We start from the raw sequence: 16,437 nt of genomic DNA, 5'->3' as shown, positions 1-16,437 counted from the left end.
CCATTTTTTTTTTTTAATCTGAAAATCCATTAAAGAAATCCTGATGAGCTGCCAGAGTAAGCATAGCAATCAACCTGGTACATATTCACTCTTCCTTGTTATGCATTAGGTCTTGTTCAGGCAGATGACAGAAACCATATGTAAAACCGCATTGTCACACAGGTTGTAGCCCAGCTGGGGTGGACAGAATAAGAAAAAAATGCTAGTATCTGTGGTTCAAAAGTAGTTTTCAGTGCAAAAGTCTGAAATGTGAAAACAAAACTTTCCAGCTCCTGTGAATTTGATTAGTTAGTTTGTTTGAAGAAAGAGTGACATGCTGTCTTCTTATAAACGGCTGCTGCCAGATGCAAAATGTTCAGAGTTGATGCAACATGCAACCAAAAAGTCATGTTCTTAACTTCCTTTCAGTTCTAAACCTGTCTGTCCTTGTAACATCATTTCAAAGTGATGGTCCTTATTTTCAATTTGTAACCAAGCAACATGGGACTAATGGGATTGCTCATGGTTTTTCTGGCCTTAGCAACAAGCTCTTGTTTTCAGAGAGGAGAATGATGAACACACTCAAAATGCACAAATAGATCTGAAAATTATTTTTAGAGACAGAGACAGGATGGACTTACCATGTCCAGGAAGTTGAACCAATGAGCTTTCATGTCCAGGTTGGTTCCTGTGAGTAATGCCATGTCTTTGGATCTTTAGACCAGCTACACAAAATGCTAACCTGAGACAAGGTAAAGGGCACAGGCAAAAAGAGGGTGAAACAAAAGGAAAGAGTTGTTAAGAGGGAAACAAAGACCATGAGAGCAAATAGGCAATGAAAGACAGAACAAGGTTACAGGTAGAAGAAAAACTGGGAGACAGAATAAGGTTACAGGTAGAAGAAAAACTGGGAGACAGAATACGTGGGTGAAAATGATTAAACAAAGCAGTCCATGTGGTCCTGGACCATGTGGTGATAAAGCTGTCTGTCTGGCAGTCTCAGATACAGTGTAGGGCGCTGTCTCCTGTACCCCCTTCCTGTGCTCTGAAGCCCATCCCAACCCCTCCCTGATGCACCCCCCACACTCACCCTAAAACCCCTGCCCTCCTCCCTACATTTCTCCCCCTACACTGTCCCCTTTCTGCTCTAATACTGTGCATGCATAGATGTGTAGTATGTGTGTTTGACCCCCCCCCCCCCCCCCCCCCCCCCCCACACACACACACACACTCCTCCCCTCCCTGTGGCCTTAATTGCATCACAATGAGAGTTGTTCTGTGACCATGAGGTCTCTAGTTGCAGAATAAGAAAAGACATATAGGTTTTTATTCAATGGAAAAAACAGGACACCTTTTGAGGATATGAACAGTAATGAAGTCCAGCTGCAGTGATTTAGTACTGTGCTGCCATAGTTGAGATATCAGTGATGAGACAGAATTTAAAAAAGGAATGGTTAAAGTCATATCCTGACTTTTAGACCCTGGTATGGGACAAGCTCTAAAAACTTGAACCCACATTCCCCACAAAACTGCTCTATGTTTTCATTAGGCACTCTTTGCATTGTAAATGCCTGCATCTTTCCATCTTTCCAGTTTTTAACACTCCATAATCTCCAAGGCCAGACAACCCTGAAAACACCACTATGAAATCATAAGGGATAATTTCTCAGACTTGGAAAAAGCTCATCAAGCCCACAAGACACAAGGCACCACAATTGTGTTCACGAGCTAAGCAGCTATGTAGTTTTAATGACAAGTAAAATGACTTGACATGTAAAATTGGTAGACTGCCGCTTTAAACTTGAAAACCACCTCATAGAGAACAAATTTTGGGTGAAAAATTATTAATATTATTTTTCTTTATTTATTTATTTTTTTGAGTTATACGTCAAAAAATTGCTTCCTGCCGCTCAAGTCATTCGGCAAAGTGGTTTCAAGCTGTGTGACAACTGCCATGACAACCACTGCAGTTCAATCTGAGCTACTTATTACTGGCAATTTTATACAACATATAGATGTGCAAGATGGTCTCCTTGTCACATTTAGGACGTCTTAGCTACATCTGCTACAAAATGTGCGTAGCAGATGAGCTGCACGTGAAATGACGAGGAGCACACATTACATCAAGTCTTCTGTTGGCTTCAGAATTGATTTCAGCATTCTTTTATTGGTTTATAAAGCTCTTAATGGTCTTGGTCCTGCCTATTTATCAGATTTTCTTTAACCCTATGTACCCCTTAGAACCCTCAGGTCTGCTGGTAGTGGCCTTTTAATTAAACCAGTCAGAACACAAACCCACGACGAGGCCTCCTATTTATATCTATGGTCTGGAGCAGCGTCCTTGAAGACCTGAGGGCAGCAGAGAACTGTGATCATTTTAAAAGCAAACTCAAGACCTACCTCTTTAGTCTGGCTTTTAACTAAAGTTTATTTGTCTTTTCTGGATTTCTGGTTTTACTCACTTCAGCAGTTCAACAGTTCCTTTATTTATCTTTTAGCATTTTTCTTACCTTTTTTCACACTTCACTTTGATCTCGTTTATATTATTTGCTTTATTCTGTTATGAATTTTTAATGTTATTTATGTGTTTATTTATTTTATTTTATTTTGCTATTCTGAATTTTGAATTTTTATCCTACCTCTGGTGGTCTGATTTTTCTTTTACACTGTGATTATTGATGGATTGTGTGGGTGTGTGTTTGTGTGTGTTTGTACATGAGTGGGGTGGGGCGGGGGGGGGCTACTGGGGGGGGGGGGGGGGGGGGGGGATGCAAAGCACTTTGCGCTATCATCTATTTGTATGAAAAATGCTATACAAATAAAGTCTGATTGACTGACTGATTTCACATAAAACCTACTAAGTGGATGTGGAAGAGAAGAACTGTTTGATTCTAAATGTCATCATTTGTGTTGAGTGTCCATGTGCGACAGAGCCCATGTGACTCTCTATCACTGATAAGTCTTGACATATTTTTACAATGGAACCTCAGAGTCTGAACACTAAAAATTAATTAAACTCCCATTTTTATTCTAGATTGTGCACAGGGACAAGGGCTTAATAAATATACAAGTTGCACTGCGTGTGTCAGCCTGCCTGCACTGTCTTTTTACAGGTACCTTCATACAGTATATACAGCACTATGCAAATGTTTTAGACACTAAAAGCAAGATGAAGATGCTTTTAAAAAGAATGCCATGAAAAGCTTTTATGTATCAAAGTAAATTTAAAAAAAAATTAACATTTTTTTTTTTTTTCCTATGCATGTTTGTGCAAACATTTTTTTCAAGGTACATTTCATGTATGCTGTTCCAGGTATCTTGGAGATATTGCCACAGTTCTTCTGTGGATTTTCATATCCTGTTTCATTTATTGTAGTTACTTCAACAGTCTTGACCCTGCAGCTATAATCATGGAAGTACAGCAGTTTCACTGGCCAACTTTCTGACCTGAGAAGTGAAAAGATTTAGTGAAAGCACTCTCCTGGAAAACATAACATTCAGCCACCATGTGCATGGCTAGTGAAAAGAAAAGAGGTGCCATGACTTCAAAAAGCTAAGACACATGCATGTTGCTATGACAACAAGGAAGTGACTATGGTTAGTGACTACTGTGTCAACTGATCTGGGTTTGGTATGTGTCAATCTGAGAAGCTAAAGCTGGCTGTGTGTAAGATATGTAAGATAAAATATAACAGGCTATACTGAAAAATAGTGAACTTTGAAAAAAAACAAACACATTTTTGGAGAAATATAAAGGATTATAAAAATCTAATACATGACAAAAATGTATATATTTGTGTTTGTTATTGCTAATATAAGAATAGAGGGCTTTTTCAAGATGAGCCAGGCCAATTTGGATTTTATTTGTTTGATTTTGGACCATCAGAGATTTATTGTGTTATTGAACAAAGAAGTAATTAATTACTAATATTTAATTAGTGAAGCTTTTTAGCAGGGAGCAGTGACTCTTAAAATAACACATACTAACTAATGTTAAAACCTAAATGGATGCTGATTAACTTACTTTTCTTCTCCCCTGTGCAGGTACTGTGAGGATATTTGACTGCTGCTTCTATTTCACGGTATGAATATTTCAGGGATAAAATAAGCTGCGCGTTACATCTATTTACAGCATATATATGACAAATCTTAAATGTTATTTTTTTACCATGACACTATTTTCCATCCCCCTCCAGGTCACAGTTCATTTATTTGAACATGCCTGTTCTCTCACCTGCTGGAAAATGCAGACCTCCATTGCTGTCAGATGCCTATAAACATAATCCACGCTCACTGGTGAGGAGAGGGACGCCATACGATACAGGAATATAGCAATAATACATGAAAATAAACAATGAATAAAAGAAAGTCACTGTCCACATTTAGACATTTGGACAGCCACCATTTCACCTCCTCCAGAGCTGAAGCACAAGTAGTGCAAAACACTCTACTTGATGCCTGCCACCATGTGGATCCACCAGTTGGCCTGCACGGTCCAGCCCAGCTGCTCACACTCAGAGATTTGCTGGAGGAAATGCTCCTTGGCCTCTGCCTCACCCTGTTCTTCCTGGAGAGCCTCCCGCAGGTAACGCATGTCCTCTGCAGCGCTCAGCTCTGGGATGCCAGTGAGCAGCATGAGGGAGAAAAGAGTGATGAGCAGACGAGAGTGGGAGCGCAGGGAGAGGTACGCCTGGGTGCAAGTGTCCTGATAGGGGTAGGTGAGGCAGGCAAGAGAGAGCAGGGAGAGCAAGGATGAAACACAAGGAAATAAAGACAAAACTCCTGTTGCCTGTCAGATTGTGTCAGAATGTGCACACCTGTTAAGCATAATGAACATTTCTACAGCTTTGATTTAATAAAGTCAACAGTATAATCAGGCTATTTTCAACACTTTGTTGGTCTGGATTACACATCTGAAGTGTTATTGTCCTGTTTCGGTCACTGTGGTTGTACTGTATGTGTGTCTCAGCCATCTGTGGTTTGCAGTAACGTACAAGTGCCAACAGGTGCCAGCAGCTACATTTCTGTGCTGTATGAGAACCTTGCAAGTGAATGAGTTCTCCACAGCATGCTTCTGTAGATGTTTCACAATAAAAGCCTTGTTAAGAAATGAAAGGTTTCTGTCCATGGAAATGCTAGAGGGATTTTACTTTGAAATGCTTACTGGAATTGTTGTGTTTGTATTAAAAGCATAATGCAGTAACATTAACAAGGCAAACTGGAGCTGAACAAGCCTATGTACTAAAATATGACCAGTAATACTTATCAGACAGAGGGAAGTAGAGACAAAGGCCTGCCACTAATACAACACTGCTTCCAATAAAGTTCTGGTAACCTCTACAGAGGTAAATAAAGGACCTGGTCACTATTTGAGATACAGCTAGAAACACCAAATGTGTACTAATCCACCACTGAAAATAGTCCCCAACAACTGCACTATTTCCTCCTGTTTGAGTTAAGTTTGCTAAAAACTGCAGTGTCACGCTGTTTTAGGAAATTACCCTAATTACTCTAATTAGCTATTTCTAAAAAATGAAACAACCCATTTATTGTTGTTGTAATGCAGTCAGTTTGGGGCAGACACGACTGGCTATGGTTACCAGTCACAGAAAACCAAACACAAACACAATCACACCTGCGCACACATGATCAGGCCCTCTTACCCTGAAACGCTGAAAATAGAGGCTGTTGCGACCTTTGACCCTGCCCATGACAAACAGGAAGTCAGGTGTGAGGACGAATGGCACACGCTCCCTTTTGACACCGAGAAAGTGCTTCCTGTTACCCAGGATGTGACCGAAGTCGATGTGAAACAAGTTCCCTAAGAGACCCAGGAAATACGACAGCATTAAAGTTTATACTCCCTCATCAAACCATCTGTTTTCAGAATTCAGTAATTTGCAAATTCCATCATCTTTTCCGTCATTCAGTCAAACTCCGGGAAACGTAACATTATCTGTCATATTACTCAGTGAATGACTGAAAAATGGAACGTTTACAGTTGCACAAATCTACATTTGCAGATACTTTTACTCAGCTAATAAGCTAAAAAAAAAAAAAAGCCAGTGTGATGTGAACATGGATTTGTGATTCATACCTTGGTCTGTGATCATGATGTTGTCATTGTGTCGATCTCCTATACCCAGTACATAAGTGGCCACACAGTAACCAGCACAGGACTTCACAAACCTCTCCACAGTCTTGTAGTGCTGTGTTCAAATGAGATCACAGCAGCCTAATCACATGTTGGTCGCCATGGCAGACACCAACTGCTCTAGTGCAGCTGCTCTAATGGTGCCTACACTACAATGTACATATATAACATTTTATATAAGGAGTACATTTTCATGAAAGGAATACATATCAGCTGGTCTGTTTTTCAGACAAAATGTCAAAGATTTATCATGGGAAGGTAAAAGCGAAAGTGTGTGAAAAACAGGATATCTATTCACAAAATGTATCCACTGGAAAAAGCAATGTTTGTGTGTCACCACCTCTGCTGACCTGAGTGCAGCTGAACAGTCTGCACACTTTCATTTACTGTCTGATATTTTACCAGTTAATGTGGCTCAAAATCTTGTATAAAAAGTGGTTTTGAAGCTTTGTTTTCCACGTTACTTACAATTTCCTGCAGTGGACACTTAGACTTGAGCCACTCAAACAGAGCATCGTTTCTGAAGGCTCCAGCTGTTCCTCTGTGGTTCCTCTGGACTGCAGCGATGGTCGCTGCATTCCTCACAATCTCAATCATACCTGTTGAAGAGAAACCTAATTAAATTCACTGTGATTTTATTATTTTCATGCCACTTTACACAAAGCATCATGGTTATATCCCGGGTGCTAAAAATGATCCAGGTCAAAGGAGCTCATCATTTGTGAAGCACCAAAACATTTTGAAGCTTGGACATGAAGCATCCTTGCCCACTTAGGTCCTCTTTAATTTCTCAGTTATATTCAAGCATACTTTGCCATCCTTTAATGTGACTTACAAAAGAAACATATTCCACCAATTTTACTCTTGAAATTCTGTTTACTCATCACAAGCAGCATTTTTCAGCCTGTGAATAGGGTTGTATCATATCTTCTGTGGCTCTGGTTTGAATCACACTGATGTTGGTACCTATGTTGTGTCCTGTGGAGATGCAGCCATATGGAACAAGGTTAAGGTCCAGAGATTTCTCCTGCCAGATGGAGTCCATCACCACCAATGTCTAAACAGGAAGATACACATGATCAGGTGTCACTTTACCCAAAAGTAAAATCCATTCACCAACACAAAACACCAATAATTAAGATTACTCAGGAGAAAGTTGAATTATTCAGGCCAAAAAAGAAAAAAAGAAAAAAAATAAACCTCCCTGACCTGAATGACCAGCATGTCCTGTCTGAGGTCGTCCCCTTCTTTGAAAATGATACCAACAGGTGTAGCAGAGGTAGGTGACGGCATGGGAGAGAACTCCAGCCATAGAGGTTTCTTCTTAGAGGCCATCACCTTGCATTTGTCCAGCTGGAAAAGAAGGACACAAAAAGAACTGATTTGTTTGTGTAATTTATTTAAAAAGCCTTGAAATCAACTTCTTACCACTGGTGATGATTTTTCTGCCAACGTTAGAACAGTTTCAGCTATTTCACAGCCTGATGAAGCAGAGTAGCTGAGTTTTTTGTTTGGGGCATTTGACAGTGCTGTGAATGTTTTTAAATTTCAACTTATTTAGACTGGCTACAGTCAGTCGGAACTTCAGCTAAATGTCTTATAAGCTTTTACTGCTTTAAACAGCTTCTTTGTTATATTCCAGCTATAGATATATTTTACCCTGCTGAGTTTTGTCGCAGTGATTTCATTTCAGGCCATCATTTTCTACCAATTAATTCTCACTTAAAAACCGCTTTTATCATTATTTTTATATGAAGGACGTAGCTCACAGTGTCAAGAGTTTTCACTCAGCTCTCCATCTCTGCTCAGCTCTGTTCAGTGTTTAAGCACCTTTCAACTCATTGTTTTAATGGCCCATAATTTTACAGTTTTGTTTCAGTCTAACAGCTCTCACCAACCTCACTTCCAGACTCAATAGGCAGCTGTAAACAGCCTGTGTGCACTGCAGGAGGGAGGGGCTGAAAGCTGCTGCTGCTTCATCTGCAGTCAGATCGTCCCTGTGCAACGTTCTTTTTTTGTTTTGTTTTGTTACAACAGAGTTGGTGGTTTTGTACTTAAACTCTTTTCAAGTTCAATCAGACGTGATATGCAGCACCTGTGTAGTTTACTGAGTCATCTCAATCTGAATCAACATCAATGATCTGTAGGTGCTGAAATGGAAGTATTAAAGGTGTACATTCAAAATTTCCACTGTAACAGGCCCAGAAAAGTTAGATTAAGCGACTCCAGCACTACAGTGTGTTAGATTAATTGTGTGAACAAGCCTTTAAATGTGGACAGAGAAGGCCAAACAGAGACACTGGTCTAACTGTTCATTAATGGGTTTGCTGGTTTTACATTTATTCTGCTGGTAAGTCAGATGACATTTAGCAGATGGTAAAATGAGCATGCTGTTCTTCCTCTCTGCAGCCCGTTTATATTCTAACACAGTTTTCTCGTGCCTGTTCAATTTTCTTTTTATTTGAGCTTCTAATGCTAATGATGTTCTCACTAACTCCAGCTTCAAGCAGCTGTTGTATTTAAGCTTAGCTTCAGGTCCTCCATCAGAACCTCCAACTCAATCTTAATGCACTGTTACTTTTTATTTTTATCATTTTGCATCCAGAATTTGTTGATATTTAGTGGAACCCATTATTTTCTCTATCAGTACACTGTCTCCTGTGCCACTGGCTGCCACACAACCCCAAAGCAGAATATTTCCACCCCCATGTTTAACAGCTGCCAGTGGTGATTTATTTTTTCATTTAATGCCACAGTCACCAAAGGTGAGCTCAGTTTTAACTTCATCTGTCAGCAGCACAACTCTACCTTATTCAGATGTTTGTTTTTATCCATACCTCAGACACTGACATTTGTGATGACATGCAGTTTTATTTGAACATTTCCTTGGTCTTCCAGATCTTGTCTTGACTTTTTTTTTTTGGTTCGTGAAATAAAAAGGAACAACACATTTGAAGATTATTCAAATGTTTGTTTCCTGTGGGGACAGTATTCACTTCGTTTCACTTCAACAATCATGTTTAAAAGTGTGATTTTATAACATCCACAGGCTGCATCCCCAGGCCAAAGGCTGACTTGTAATATATTTGTCATCAACAGACAGAAGGCAGAGCTTACCAGGATCCTTCCAACTTTGATGCGGGGATCAAAGGGCAGCAGGAATTCATTTGGTAGATTACAGTGTCTAAGAAGCTCTTGAAGCCTGAGGTGAGCTGAAACACCAGAAAAACCACAAGAAAAAAAAAAACACAATTAAGTCAGTCTAATGATGCAACACACAGCTTCTTCTGGGACAGGGGTACCAAGCACAGAAGCTAATTTTTATGACAGACTGTTCATTATTGATATGGATATAATTACCAGGACTTGTGTTTGAATTGCTATTAAGCTGTGTACTGTGACTACTGGTGTTGAAACACTAGCTGAAAAATAGGTGGTGAAGCTCACTCCTACAGCGCTTGCTGGTAAATTGCACAGATTACAAACTCGTAGAAAAGCTAAACAAGGCAAACAATATAAGAAAGTCAGAAAGGTGAAAAAACAGTGGCACAGAATGCTCTTGAAGAACTGATAGACGTGTGTGATGCACAATATATGCATGAATCTCTGTTGGGTTTACTGCCATGTGATGGGAGGGAAAAACTTTTATCAAATATGGTTTAAAGCAAAATCTATGTTGAAAAGTCCTTCTCAAGGATCCCAAACTGGCATGAACTCTATTTTGCAAAGAGAGAAATATGGAGTCTGTTCTAGACCCCATGGAAAAAAACAAAAAAAAATAAATAAAAAGCTGGATGATGGGAATCCACACAACAAAATGACTTGTCATTACCACCAAATGAATCAAAATCTTCTTCAGTGGTAAACCGTAAAATCAGCATTCATTCCCAGCTCAAATGACTCTGCAGTAGTCATGGGTATTTATCAGTATTTATCAGCTCCAGATTCAATCAGCAGTAGTGGGAGGACATGCCTATGTTTGCCCCTTTTCTGGTGCAGTGCTATCAACATTGGCATGTAAATAGTAAAGAACAGTTATTGTTTTTTACAGTCTGTGGGAGCAATTTAGTTCTTTGTCTGCAACACTGCAAGACGCAACAAGACAGTGAGGTGAGAATACTGAAGTAACTGCTGTAACATGTTCACTATGGCCTCCATGCTGCTTTGTACAGTTTACCAACCTTGTTGTCCGGTGTGTTCATGACATTGATTGTAACACACTAGAAAAAAAAAACAAAAAAAAAAAACAAACAGAAAGGCAAACTTGTCTTCTGGAGATGGGAAAGAAATCAGTCACCTTTTTTAGTGGATTTATCCGTGTTTAAAAAAAATACTTTTTTTTCAAAAAATATTGAAAAGACTCAAACTCAAACTCAAAAAATATTGCTCCTGAGCGTGGCTGCACTTATTAACCAGAAGGTTAATTGTCATTCACTGTGCATACACTGGGTGTCACTGTACCTGTGGCCATGACTCAGGTAAACAGGTAGCAACTTTACTGTTGTCAGGTATTTAATTTTTTTTACCACCTTGGTGCAAACTTTGATAGTTGTGCCACAAGTTTACTTTGAAATGAACTCACCTTGATGCACTGTAGAAACAATAAACGGACTATTATTGTGCAACTGAAGAGCTGCCTTTATGGAATGAACAGCAAAGTAGGCGAGCGCTGAAGTGATTTTTAAATTGTGGCATCACTTAATTATTTTAAAATGTAACCTGACAAGTCCTGCTGAGGATCTTCTTTCACAAGCGAGACCTTCCCAAGATGGCACCGAAAAATTGCACACAATACAAAACCAAACAGATGAAAAAAGTACTTTAAAAATATCTAACACAACTAATTTCTACGTTATTTCATCATTTTGTAAAAATATGGTTTAAAGTATAGAAGTATGGTAATGGTAAGTATGGTAATCCAAAAGAGTGTCTTTCTTAGTTATGTCCCACCTGTAGGATGGAGGTCAGTCTTGTCTGGGAAGAGTTTCTTAATCATTATAGCGGCCTCCTGTAGTGCCTCTACAGCGTGGACCTGCCGGGTGAAGCTGTCGAGCATGGCCTGGCCGCAGCCCAGCAGGTACGCCTCCAGAATCACAGCCATGCGTTGGCGGAAGTACGGACACCCTGCCACCTCACTGCGGACGTACCAGAAGAAGAAGTGGCCGATTCTCTTGCTCTGCAGTTAAAGGTGTGAGTGAGTCAACATTTTAATGTTTGTTATTAATGTTGGTCTGCTGTAAACTGATGCAAATATAATTAAACATTTTTCTTGGAAGAAAAATAATCGTACTTATAGAGTATATTAAATCCCGGTTTGACACAACAACAACACTTGCAAAGAGCTTTTGAAGTTCCAAACATTCTTTACACACTATTTGAATATTTGAAATAGTTGCAGAGCAGTGTCCATCCATTACTGGATTTACCTGTTGTTGTTTTTTTTTTCTTTGTAGTTACTGCACACTGAAACTGTACATTTTACATGAACTATTATGAAGAAACTACTGAAACATGTAAATCACCAGTCAGTCATTACAGTAAGTGATTTATTTATGCATTAATGCACGTTAAATTTAATCTGACAGCAAACATGAAATGTATTCAGATTAGCAGCTTTTCAGAGACACAGTGCCTTAAATTATTATTGCCAAAGCTAATTAAGCCCTCCACCAAGAAACTGCTAAATGCTGTGTGACTCACCCGCAGAGCTCTTTGGATGAGGTACCGAGCAAGGAAGCTGTCATGGTAAGGTTCCACTTTAAGGGTCTGTATGAATAAACAGGACAGACATAAACTGTAAGTAATGACACCAGTCTACAGTCTCAGCCTCCCAGTATATCCCAACAGACACCAACAGAGTCCTTCACTAAACACACACACACACGCGCGCACACACACACACACACACCAAAAGCAGACAGTAGTCCTGTCCTGAAATATTACCAGGCACTAAGTTTTCCATGGATGAATTATTTTGCAGAAATCAGTTTAATTCAGATCTATTTAGGAAAATACACTCTGATATAAAGGTCTTAAAACTATACTTTTACATATATAGGCCTAATTTTACTTCCAGCTGATACTTTCACTGTTGTCACTGAAAACTGCCTGTGTCCTTTGACCTATGGACCAAGTGTTTTTGAGCTAATTTAATTATGTTACGAATTACTGATTTAGATTATTATTTGTTCATTTAAATCAGGTATTATAGGTGTGGATATACATCAGATCTATACAAATCTTTGATGTAGTAGGTGTATTTTTTCTGCACTGGACTGCATAGAAAACAGAAAAGTACATTCACATATTTTCACAATTCCTAAACTCATACCCTACACGACTTTTTTTTACACATACACATACCTGCACCAGTTGCAGCAAATACAGCAAGACATCATCATTCGACAGGCTTTCCAGTCTCTGAACTGCAAGCCTCCTGACCACCTCATCAGCAAAGTCCATGCTCAACAGCTCCAGGGCTACAGTTACATCCAGATCCCCAGGATCCCAGTTTCCCAGTAGCCAGTGGACATCTTCAACCACCCTGCGGTTCATCCAATCAACTTTGCGCAGGTAGTGGGGTAGGTTGGAGGCATAGCGGACACTCTCCTCCCGAAACCTTCTTAGGCAAGACTTGTCAGTGTTGATGACCGGGGATGGGGATCTGAGAGTGACAGTGTCAGCTGATGGGCCTTGAAAAGGTTTCACATGCAGAGAGGAAGAATCTGTGCTGGATAAGGAGGAAGAGGGTGAGGTGGCTGGGGAGGAAGGTGCAGGAGAGGAGACAATACATTTGGTTGGGGAGAGGCTGGAGGTGGAGGTGGGACTGCTGGAACATTCAGAGGAACTAAAGCGGTTTGGGAGAACCACAGGGAAGCTGTAGCGATCAAGAAGGAAGCTGATAGCCATGGAATCAGCTATGTTTGGGTTAGTAGCAGAGGACAGCTTGTCTGCCTGGTAGCTGATGACCTCTTCCTCCAGGTCAGGGTAGGACCACATGTGCAGCGTGTAGGGGCCCTGGCTAAGGACGGACCTGCAGGGATAAATAAGTGCTGAGTGTTTCGTAACAACAAAAATGCAAAATATGACGTAATTTCTGTGATTAGTTATTATAACACTAACTGACCACAACTTAGTTGCATTTGAGAAATTTACTTTAAGAGTAACTCTTATGTTGTTCTCTTACATGAATTAATGTGGGAAAATCATGCAGAAACTAGATGTATACACTTTTTTTTCTGAATTTCTGCCCTTGTGTCCAATGTCTAGTTTTCAACATTTAACACTGAACTGACAATCCTGAATACAACACAAAGCCATATTTGATGCTAAAAAAAACTGACCTGTGATCTATGAGGAGAAGATTAACAAAGTAGAGGACCTTCCCCTCCCCTGAGTCTTTGGTAGTTTGGGAAATGTCACCACCAGTCGCATTGATAGTGAGACCCAGTTTGGCTCCACGTGGTAGATCCCTAAGGAGAACATCAAAATCCAGCCATTCATTCCACAGTACCTCATCTGTGAAGGCTTTTGGAGTGGAGGAGACTGAAGAGAGAACCTTGTTACCATAAAGTATGGAGGCTTCCACATAAACAGACTGAGGGCATTTGCTTGGAAGATCTGGGATGTCAAAGCCTAACAGTTTGACTCTGAGTTTTCTATTGCAGTCCCATAAGGATATCATGAATATGTCATCCAAATCCTTCCCTTCAAGGCGGAGATCATCATGGGAGCTGAACTGGCCGCTGAAACCGTCAACGAGTGGCCAGTCCACGAATTTGACAGACTCGTCAGGGAGCTGCGACACAGGTACCACAGAGAGGTGGAAGGCCTGATTGGTTTTCAAGCACTGTCGAACGCAGAGGAAGTCACTGAGAGGGTGGTCTCCGGATAAAAACTCTTCCCTCCCTGACACTTTAAACACCAGACTGTCAGAGGTGTCATAATCAAGCCCTCGGTCTGCCATCACCCTTCCAAAAACTTTAAGAAGAACATTTAGCCTTGCACTTAAATCCACCTGTATGCTGAAGCTGATCTTGTTCATGTAATGGAGGGTGACGGGAAGCTTTCTGTTTAGCCAGTCCTGCAGGTCAGTTGGAATGGGGGCACATGTAATCCAAGGCTCTGTGGCATACAACTTGTCATCCCGATTTTTTAGCTCTAGTCTTCTGGGAGATGCCAGTTTCCGGCGGGTAAATGTGAGCTCACCAAGTCTGTCGGATGCTTCTTTCTCCAGGTTGTGTCCTATCAGGTAAGCCAGACACTGCTGCTGCTTCTTCTTCTCTTCTGAATCAACTGCCACCAGGGGCTTTACCACGATGTGTGCTGACAGGCGTCCGCTGTCGTCACATGACCATGGAATGTCTAACGTCCTGATAACCTGACAGTCATCGTAGGCCTCGTACCAGTCATCCCCCCTGGCATACAACAGAGTGTATTTCTCTGGGTCAAGTATTGCAAGTGGATCTGGGTGGCAGTTTTTTTCCTGGGCCTGAAGGCATAGAGAGCGACAAGACCAAATGTTTACCGACCCATCAGCAGCTCTGCGAGGTTGCAACATGAACTGTAAATAGCATACAGATGGTGTAGCATAGCATAGCAGTGCTTTAAGCTAAAGTCTGATGGGAATGGCTTCAGTTTTGCAAGTATTGGGTGAGAAACCAAAATATGGGACACAATAACATTTTGACCTGATGACAATAAGAACTCATTACAACAACAATTACAATTCACCCTGAAGGGGACATGCACCAAATCTGTGCCAAATTTCATAAAAATACATTCAATACTTGTCACGATATTTCCCTAAAAACACAAATGTGAACTTCAGGGTAGTGTTATATGAAAAGTAAAGGGATCAACAAAGTCACTGGGATTCACACTCTTGGCTCCATGATATCTGTACCAAGATGATTCATCTAATTTTTGCTGAGACATTTAAGGCGTGGACCAACCTACATTTTCATCCCTCCACTAGCTTTACTGGGACTTTTCCTGACCCTGTTTATTCTCCATTCCTAACTAACCTTAACCACCACTACTACCACCTGAACAAAATGACAATATAGGTGCCTTAGTAAATATTGAGGGAGCCAAGTGTTTATCTGTATGGTGCTCTAGAGTGTACTCAGTAGGAATGATCTGCTATGAATGAGTTGAAAGAAGGTACAAAAAGTTCACAAAAGAAAAAAAAAATTAAATACACTTTTGAACAACACACCGACCAATATGAGTTTGCCTACCTGTATACAGATGCGTAGCCGCAGCTGGTAGATGCTACACTGCGCAGGGAGGATGACTGACACTGACTCACTATCTATATCGGCATTGCAATCCTCAGCACTACCTGGTGATGGACCAGGCCAGGGCCTAAGCTCACAGATAAACCTCAGGTTGTTCTCAGAGCAGCTTTGAGTTGACATCCCTGGAGAGTCCACAGCACGTGGACTGTCAGGCTGGTTCAGGAACAGTCCAGGATCCGTTGATATCGGAAGAAAGCAAAACCTGAACATAAATAACTATTATTAAAAACTCAGTGCACATGTAGCCAACTGGTTATTATAGCTATCATTCAGAAAACTCTAAACAAACCTTATGGCAGGTGCTGCTTTCCTGAGATCCTAAGGTGGAGTCCGCACCTGTTTGACAGTGTGAGACTCTGAGTTCTCTTTTTGTGATTACTTGGGACTTCCTCATTCTTTTATACCTGTTCTCAAATACCAACAACAAAGCATTTACTGACACTGTAAAGTTGTTGACTTCCTTGTTCCCTTTTTGTCATTAGAAGTTACAAATTGCAGGCCTTAACCTTTTCAGACATTTTCACACAGTTTCACAACAGGCCTGGGTAAATAGGTACTTTGATACTGTTCTACTTTAAAACAAATACAATACATAACAAAGTGGGTTTCCCTTGGTTTACCAGTCAACGCTTGTTCCATACTCAAAACTGTGGTGATATAACAGAGGAAAATGAGAACGTCTGTATATTTAAGTTCATACAGTACTCTGTGTTTTACAGGAATACACTAAACCCGCTTGGCTTGTTAGGCTTGGTACCCTCTGAAGGTACTGTAGAATATGGATTCACCTTAAATGCACCTCTCTGATACAAAGGTGCAGCTCATTAGGTGCCATAATATATTGTGACTGCCAATTCTGTAATTTTGTTGGACATTGTTCGATAACAATAAAGGCTATTCTATTCAATCGCTTTGCTGCCTCTGTAATTCTAATTCTGAGCTAACCACCCTGCTCTTTGCACTTCTTAACAATATTCAGTAGTTATGCAGCACTTTCCAGTG

General features: G+C 40.5%; 1 protein-coding gene across 2 annotated transcripts; it reads right to left on the bottom strand.

The window, feature by feature from the left end:
* Positions 1-2,746: 2,746 nt before the first annotated feature.
* On the bottom strand, positions 2,747-15,795 carry si:rp71-17i16.5 (phosphatidylinositol 4,5-bisphosphate 3-kinase catalytic subunit gamma isoform). 2 transcript variants are annotated; one of them, XM_041059946.1, is made up of 13 exons: positions 15,725-15,795; positions 15,376-15,637; positions 13,477-14,624; positions 12,497-13,166; positions 11,834-11,899; positions 11,084-11,309; positions 9,251-9,345; positions 7,343-7,486; positions 7,100-7,190; positions 6,602-6,732; positions 6,077-6,188; positions 5,643-5,800; positions 2,747-4,684 (listed from the first exon to the last, which is right to left on the bottom strand). In XM_041059946.1, the coding sequence occupies exons 2-13, from the start codon at positions 15,553-15,555 to the stop codon at positions 4,427-4,429; spliced, it is 3,279 nt and encodes a 1,092-aa protein (XP_040915880.1). In that variant the 5' UTR covers positions 15,556-15,637; positions 15,725-15,795; the 3' UTR covers positions 2,747-4,426. The 2 variants fall into 2 exon arrangements, with proteins under 2 accessions (XP_040915880.1, XP_040915888.1); XM_041059954.1 differs by lacking the exons at positions 5,643-5,800; positions 6,077-6,188.
* Between the last annotated feature and the right edge of the window lie 642 nt (positions 15,796-16,437).

The sequence above is a fragment of the Toxotes jaculatrix genome, chromosome 2, assembly GCF_017976425.1.
Source record: "Toxotes jaculatrix isolate fToxJac2 chromosome 2, fToxJac2.pri, whole genome shotgun sequence".
Lineage (NCBI taxonomy): Eukaryota > Metazoa > Chordata > Actinopteri > Toxotidae > Toxotes > Toxotes jaculatrix.
Note: the sequence above shows the minus strand (reverse complement) of the source record. Positions and strands in the feature narration are given on the sequence as shown.

Bases quoted from the DNA above. Each gene is read 5' to 3' on its own strand.
- si:rp71-17i16.5 (XM_041059946.1), bottom strand. From the start codon at position 15,555: ATGTCAACTCAAAGCTGCTCTGAGAACAACCTGAGGTTTATCTGTGAG. The intron at 14,625-15,375 runs GTAGGCAAACTC...CTATGCCTTCAG, and splicing joins GGCTACGCATCTGTATACAG to GCCCAGGAAAAAAACTGCCA. The intron at 7,191-7,342 runs GTCAGGGAGGTT...CTTCCTGTTTAG, and splicing joins AGGACATGCTGGTCATTCAG to ACATTGGTGGTGATGGACTC.